This window comes from Gracilinanus agilis, chromosome 6 (genome assembly GCF_016433145.1).
Source record: "Gracilinanus agilis isolate LMUSP501 chromosome 6, AgileGrace, whole genome shotgun sequence".
NCBI lineage: Eukaryota > Metazoa > Chordata > Mammalia > Didelphimorphia > Didelphidae > Gracilinanus > Gracilinanus agilis.
The window spans coordinates 118,154,175-118,162,274 of record NC_058135.1 but is presented as its reverse complement, the minus strand read 5'-3'; the positions used below and the strand labels follow the sequence as shown (position 1 = coordinate 118,162,274).

General features: G+C 35.3%; 1 protein-coding gene across 1 annotated transcript in view; it reads left to right on the top strand.

Moving 5' to 3' along the window:
* The window catches only part of TMEM131L (transmembrane 131 like), a 167,164-nt gene that overhangs the window by 99,960 nt on the left and 59,104 nt on the right, over positions 1-8,100 (top strand). The window contains exons 12-17 of the mRNA XM_044682233.1: positions 287-386; positions 971-1,124; positions 2,518-2,688; positions 3,925-3,994; positions 5,829-5,946; positions 6,267-6,408. Of these exons, the coding sequence (XP_044538168.1) occupies positions 287-386; positions 971-1,124; positions 2,518-2,688; positions 3,925-3,994; positions 5,829-5,946; positions 6,267-6,408 (755 nt within the window). The remainder of the gene's footprint in view (positions 1-286; positions 387-970; positions 1,125-2,517; positions 2,689-3,924; positions 3,995-5,828; positions 5,947-6,266; positions 6,409-8,100) is intronic.

Genomic DNA, 8,100 nt, shown 5'->3' with positions numbered 1-8,100 from the left:
CCACACCACACCACACCACTGTAGCTGGCAAGCCTAAAGACTTTCTTCCTACTAACTGAGAAAAAGCAGGGCTTTGTCATGGAAATAGTGCATTAATGGTTTGGCAAAAGAAACATCCAGGTAGTAGGCTGTATTTTGTAGAGGGACCGAGCCAGAGAATCAGTAAAGAGGAAAAGCATAAGGGAATCTGTTGGAACTCCATTTGTTGTGGTTCTCTTCAGACTTCCTAGAAACCAAGATATGAGATCTTTGCTTGACCCTGATTTTTCATTCCATTTCCAAATAGCTCCATCATGTCTCAGTGAAACTGATTATCGTGGGGAAGAAAGAAGTCAGAAAGGCATGGCCTCATTGCAAGCATGTCTCTCTCGCCCTGTGGTACAAGGGTAGGTTCTGTCAATCAGTTAGTCCAGTATTTATTAAGCATCACCTTTGGGCCAAGCTGTCTACAACATGCTTGGAGTAGAAAGACAAAAATGGAACAGCCCCTCCCTCAAAGGAGCTTATAAATCTTTTGACAGCAGGTTAATTCAGTTTTAATTCTATTTTTCATTAAGAGTCAGGGAACAATTTCTTAAAAGGAAAATCCTTAGGGAGGTTTTAGATAACTATTTTTATAAGTGAGATCTTAATCCCAGCCCCATCTCTGGTAGAGCTGCTAAAATAACTTTTCATCCCTTCATAAATCCACATCATTAACTGATGTGGTTCTTTTTGTCTCTTTCTGTTCTTAAGATTTTTGGCAATAATTAACTGAGCCATAGTAGGATAGTACGAATTGGAGAAGGATGGGGAGGATTAGAGCAGAGAGGCAAAGACAGAAGAGTATCCATAGGCCAAAAAATCCAATCCTGAAGAACTAGGATTTCTGACATTTTTGAAGTTGAGTGAGATTAGTGCTGGCCCTTCCCTTAGAGTGTTTTCAGCAAGGCCCGAGACTCATCCTTGTCTTCTGTGTGTCCGTTCATAGATATTTTGCGATTGACCCTTCTGCCGTCCAGTTTCATCTTGAGCCACACTGGAATGCATCAGGAGTTTGGTCAATCTGGTACACTAATCGTTTTAGTCACAGTGTGGCTGTAAATGACGTGCTTGTTTCTAAGGAGACCAAGCATATTTTAAAGGTAGGTATGGGCAGATTTCTTTTGAAGTTAGTTTTCTTCTAAGTCAAGTACTTATGAACACCTTTTTGGTGGTCATTTAGAAAAAAGAAATGTATTTTATTTTTCATAGTTTAAAAATGATAAAAATGATTGTTTCAGGAGATAGTCTTGGGAGATAGAATATTGCAAAGTATTTGACTATATAGTCGATGCTTAGGATTTTGACAGACCCCTTAGTCCCACTAATCCTCGTTTTTCTTCTCTGTAAAGTGAGAGTTGTACTACATGACCTACAAAATCCTCTTCCTCTCCAAAATTATTAATATCTTATGTTCCTATTGCCTGCCCATTCATAGGATTTTTTTTCAAAATACAGTATTGGTTAAAATGCCTAAAATGAAATCAATTAGTGAGGGGAAAAATACATCAATATACAGCCATTTATGGGCTGCACTTGGATTTTACTATAAGCCCTATTGATGGTGGATTGTCCCTAATATTGAGCTGTAAATTGTGTCTTTCTGCAGATTTTTCTGTAACTATATGTATCCAGAGTCTTTTTTATTATTTTTTATTTAATAATTTTTATTTTTTAGAAAAGTTATTCATGGTTACATGATTCATGTTTTTACTTTCCCCTTCACCCCCCCCCCATAGACGATGTATATTTCCACTGGTTTTAACATGTGTCATCAGTCAAGACCTATTTCCATATTATTGGTAGTTGTACTAGGGTGGTCATTTCGAGCCTACATCCCCAATCATATCTGCCTCAACCCATGTGTTCAAGCAGTTGTTTTTTCTTCTGTTTGCACTCCTGCAGTTCTTCCTCTGAATGTGGGTAGCGTTCTTTACCATAAATCCCTCAGAATTGTTCTGGGTCATTGCATTGCTGCTAGTACAGAAGTCCATTACATTCTATTTTACCACAGTATATCAGTCTCTGTGTACAATGTTCTTCTGGCTCCAGAGCCTTTTTTTAAAAAAAAAAAGGATTGTTTGCTGATAACATCAAGTCATAAGTCATTAATGTGCTATATTCATGATTTCATAGAAGGAAATAACAAAGGTGATTTGTGATTTGCACTAAGAAAATTATTTTTTGCTAAAAAGGGATCTGCTGGAATAAATCCATACAGCACATTGAGGAAAAAAATGCTGCCATTTGGGAAATCTTTCAGATTATTTACATGACGTTATATAAGCATTCCTTAAAATAATGGACATAAGACAAAGAGTTCCAAACAGATGTATTTTAAAGTATTTGATTTTATTGCACTTAATTTGGCAAGTCATCTCATCCAGTCTTTCCTTTAAAGGAAGAGTGGTTTTAGATAATTTGATTTTTTTATGAATGAGATTTTAATAATGATTAGCTGTAGAAAAAAATCCTTTTTGGTTTTCTTCCTTTTAGATTCAGAATTTCACTGGCCCCTTATTTCTACCTCCAGGATGTTGGAATATATTTTCTTTGAGACTTGATATTAAAGACACTGCAGTAAATATGTTCACCCATGTGTCTTTGACCACAAATATAGGTGCTACGTTTGTAATACCTCTTCAGATTTATTCGCCTCCAGCCAAGGTATTATTTTATTGCTGTGTGTGTGTGTGTGTGTGTGTGTGTGTGTGTGTGTGTGTGTGTGATTAGACTTCTTCAAAGATTTCCTGATGTTCTTTTATCCATCAGCTCTTGGTATTACACAAAAGAGGGCTAGGTTCTTTGATACTGGTCTGACAGTCCAGCAATAGTAAAATATCAGTTTCTACTTGATATCTGTTCAGATAGATTAAATGTAAAAATATCCATTTGTAAAGACTAGTTAATAGTTTGATTTTCCTAAGCAGTTTTGTATCATCAGATATTCATTCCTTTGAGGGTTGGCTCCCACTGCATAGATTGAAAGATGTAGGAAGATGGAATGGAATTTGTACTTATCCCATTCAACAGAACAAATGTGTTCTTTATTTTATTTTGTTAAAAATCCTTTCCTTCTGTCTTGTAATCACTACTAAGTATATATAAGTTTCAAGACAGAAGAGTAGGAAGAGCTAGGCAATTGGGGTTAAGTGGTTTACCCAGGGTCACATAGCTAGGAGGTATTGGAGTCTAGATTTGAACCCAGGACCACCTGACTCCAGGCTTGGTGCTCTATACACTGACCTACCTAGCTTCCCTAGGTGTTGTTTTTTGAAATAACTTTTGAACTTCGTCAGCTTTCTCATTAAAATATAATTTGGATGGGAAGAAAAAAGCATTTTGATTGATTGATTTCTCAAGAAATGGATATTTACTGTAGATGGAGACTTCTCTGTGTTTCATGTGCAAGTGCTTTTGACCTTGTTTTTTTTTTATTTAAATATTTTATATTTTTAGAAAAATTTTCTCTGGTTACATGATTCATGTTTTTACTGTCCCCTTCACCCCCCCCCCCCATATCCAATGCACATTTCCACTGGTTTTAACATGTGTCATCAATCAAGACTTATTTACATATTATTGATAGTTGCATTGGTGTGGTCGTTTAGTGTCACATCCCCAATCATGTCTGCCTGAACCCATGCGTTCAAGCAGTTGTTTTTCTTCTGTGTTTCCTCTCCTGCAGTCCTTCCTCTGAATGTAGGTAGAGTCTTTACCATAAATCCCTCAGAATTGTCCTGTGTCATTGCATTGCTGCTAGTACAGAAGTTCATTACATTCGATTTTACCACAGTGTATCAGTTTCTGTATACAATGTTCTTCTGGCTCTGCTCCTTTCACTCTGCATTGACCTTGTTTTTTGATGACACTTTTTGAATTAATTATTGCCTTTCCATCTAGACGGGGAATCTGGGCTCTGAAGTGATAGCTCATTGTGGCATGCACTATTACTTGGGAAAATTAAACAGAGGTAAGAATTTTATTCAGTCTTGCTGCTAGAACTGAAATGAGGGTGTAGAATTGGGATGCTCATCTCTTTTATATTAATATAGTTGCACCATATGTTGCTACTTTTTTTTTTTTTTTTTTACCCTTGTACTTCGGTGTATTGCCTCATAGGTGGAAGATTGGTAAGGGTGGGCAATGGGGGTCAAGTGACTTGCCCAGGGTCACACAGCTGGGAAGTGGCTGAGGCCGGGTTTGAACCTAGGACCTCCCGTCTCTAGGCCTGACTCTCACTCCACTGAGCTACCCAGCTGCCCCCTATGTTGCTACTTTTTGAAAAATGATCATTCATGAAATGCTTTAAAAGAATTCAGCAGACTTGTCAATGATGATAACCCTTTAAATTTGTGGCATCTTTTATTTATTTTCAAAGCTCTTGTTATCTGTATCTGTTCAATCCTAAACTCTGTTTTTAATAAAGAACAGTGATGCATCTCTGGTTTCATGTATAAAATGATATATTTCCTGGGATATGACCATTAAGGTCTTCTCTTCCCACCTAGTAAGTTTGGACAGAGGTTATACTAGAAGAGTTAAGAGAGTACTACGGGAGACTTGGGTTATGTCAACAACCATTTTCACAAGGATTAAACCTGACTGAGGGCTGGAATTTTGGCATGGAGGCCATTTCCAAACTTTCCCTCAGGCCTCGAGTTCAAAACACCATTTTCTAAGCAACGATCACTTTCAGAAACTTGTCAATTGCATTAGATTCCTATCTTGATTTTATGTCAACCTCTCAAATGCTGTAAAAATGAAGGAAGATGGCAATTCAATTCTTAGACCAAGCATTTCAGGATACTGGTCTTGTGCAGGTAGCAGCACCGTCTTTTAAAAAAAAAATTTTTTTAATGTCCTGCTGGGCTCATTTATTGATAGATACTCTTGTTGGCAGTGAGATAGTAAGGGCCCTGGGAACTGATATTGAGGGAAAATAGGATTTGTGTAAAAATGAATAATGATTAAATTCTAAACTAAAATTAATAAAAGCTTCACAGTTGAAACAAAAGATATTTTATTGTTTATTCACAAAACTTCTGTTATATGTGATTACAATAAAAAGCTAAAAATCATAAAATAAAAATATAAAATGAAGAAAAAAATTGAATATTTTGTTTAACTTTTAAGAAGTACACCAAGACCTATGATTTTTTTTTAGTTTTAGAGAACTCCCTGTTCCTCAAATCCTGAGCAGCTTGGCAATTTATAGCCTTAAAGAGTTACTTATAGAATACTTAGTGTCTTTCTCTCAGTCACACAATAAGTATGTGTCAGAGTCAAGGCTCTTACTGAACCTAGAACTCTTCTGACTCTCAAGGCCAGCCACAACCCAGTCAGAGGTCCATACTTTTTTCTGTGTCATGGATCACTGTGCCAGTCTGGTAAAACCTATGGACCCTTTCCCAGAATAGTGTTTTTAAATACATAAAAATAAATAGGATGACAATGGAAGCCAATTATGGTTGTCAAATATGGTTAGATATTGAAATATGGTTATCAAAAATCTTTTTAAAGACCTCAAATTTAAGAACTTCTGGTGAAAATGGATAATTGAGATGATTAAATTTAGATGATTCAATATTAAATCCAACTGATTTGAAACAGATGGATAGTAATTATGAGTAGACAGGAGGTAACAATTTGCATTGTGGAGTAAGAGAAGCCATACATTCTCAGAATGTTTAATATTTTCCATTAGCAGAGTATTCAGGAAGTCATGTGGAGCTTAATTTTAAGTGTCAAGTAAATTGAATTATGTTTTCTGTCATTGCAAATAAACAACTTGATTTCATTTCTAGGAAGTCCTCATTGGCAAAGGGGCTTTCCTTTGGACCATCCTACTTGGAAGGTGGATTCTAAGCTTGCAAACAAATTTTATCAGAGATGGCAGAATATAAAAAATGGCCATGTCTGCAGGTATGTCCCAACGTTCCACAAACTCTTTCCTTTTTCAGTATGACACTTCGTGAAAGTTGTCTTTTATGCAGTATTCTCTTTGCTATAAAGAACTCTTAAAGGTTGACATATATATTTAAATATCTAGTATGTAAATTTATGGAAGAAATAAGGGTTCCTCCCAGTCAATAAACATTGATTAAAAAAATCCTTTTTCTGTATTGGTGTGGGTGGGTCAGTGCTGGGGGTGGGAGTCTTTCTTTATATTCCCCATTGCTTAACATGGTACCTGGTAGATAGAATGCTTACATAAACCATAAAATTTTTTCTTTATTAAACAGGAGGAGTGTTTCAGGAATGACTCCATTTGTTTATCCAAAGAAGACTGAAGAATTGGGGTCCTTTGCTTCCTCTTTGCCACGTTTAATCACAGAGCCTGGCCTTATATTGAACTTTAGTGCGTCTGCTCTTAGGAACAGTATGGTGAGGATAATGGCCTTTTAAAAAATCTCTTTTGCAAGAAGTTTGTTAGCATTGTGAGGGTGTATATGCATGTGCATGCACATATATATATATATATATGTATATATGCATATATATACATATATATGTATATATGTATATATATCTCATTATTCTAAAAAATAGTATGAAATGTGAAAGAAAATTAAATTTACTTAAAAAAATAAATGTATTTTATTTTGACATATACATTAGCTCAAGAAAAGCCAAACCAAAATAAAATCACAAGAATAATATGTGAAATTCTTAAAAAACGAAGTTTGGGAGTCACAGTCCATTACCATATTGTATACATATTCAAGCAGGGTTTGATTTTATTTAGATAGCATTCCCATTTTTAAGCAATTAATTTTGCTGTATTTTTACTTTCTTTCTTTTTACAAAAGTATGTCTTTAGTGCAGAGAAGTAAGTTCAATCCAAGCCATATCCCAGCTTTTTGTGACCTTGTTCCAGTTGTATCCCTTTTACAAAAATGATTAAGAAAATAAGCATTAATATTTTCATCTTAACTCAAGATATCACTGCCTGCTAACATATTAACATTCTTCAAATGAAGCCCAATATTCCTAGGGTTTCTTTCATTCGTTCCTGTTATGTGGTAGAGCACTGGGCAAATCATGAAAAACTAGACTTAATAGATTTTAATTTTTCAGTATATAATATACAAATATAAAAAGAACAGAAAAACAGGATCGTGTATGAAAATGTGAACTTTAGCTTTTTTTAGACATTTATGTTCAATTTAACATGTTAATATCGTCTTTGCCCTTTACATCCCCTTTCTGAACTATCTTCTATTCTCACCTTTGTATCTTATTTCACTCATTCTCTTTTCTTACATCAGTATCACAAATATCTCAAATCATCTATTACCAACCCAAAACTCTTTCCTTTTTCCTTCCCCACAAAGTCCTTCTTTGTGACAGATGCAGTCAAGCAAGACAAATTCACATTGACTTTGTTTTAAAATAATATCTTGTTCTGAATCTCTAACTCCAGCCAGAGTTGGCCAAGACTCTTCAATAGGAATCTTCTACAATTTATGATTTGTTGTTGCATTGCTTGGAATACAATTATCTTTTGAAGTTACTTTTCTCTGTGTCATTGTTTTAATTTTATAAATTGTTTTCCTGCTTCTACTCCCTTAATTCTACATCATTTGATATACATTTTCTCTGTTTCTTCAAATTCATTCTTTTTCTAATTTCCAGTAGTATAGTATTCATTACATTCCGATATTGTAATTTGTTCTGTTATTTCCCAGGAGATGGACACACATTATAAAATTTCAAAGTGAATTTTTCTTCACTAAATTTTATAAGACATTAGGACTCACAACTCATGAATAGTCTTCTCCTCCCCTAATTTGGTGGCATGTGTCAGTATAGTTACCTGATTCTGTGAATTTCTTTTCATTACTTTTGGGTCCAAAATGATTCTTCTTTTAAAAAAAACTCTTACCTTCTGTTTTAGAATCAATACTATGTATTGGTTCCAAGGCAGAAGAGTGTTAAGGGCTAGGCAATGGGGGTTAAATGACTTGTCCAGGATCACACAGTTAGGAAGCATTTGAGGCCAAATTTGAACCCAGGTCCTCCTTCTCTAGGCCTGGTTCTCAGTCCACTGAGCTACCTAGATGTCCCCCCCCCCCC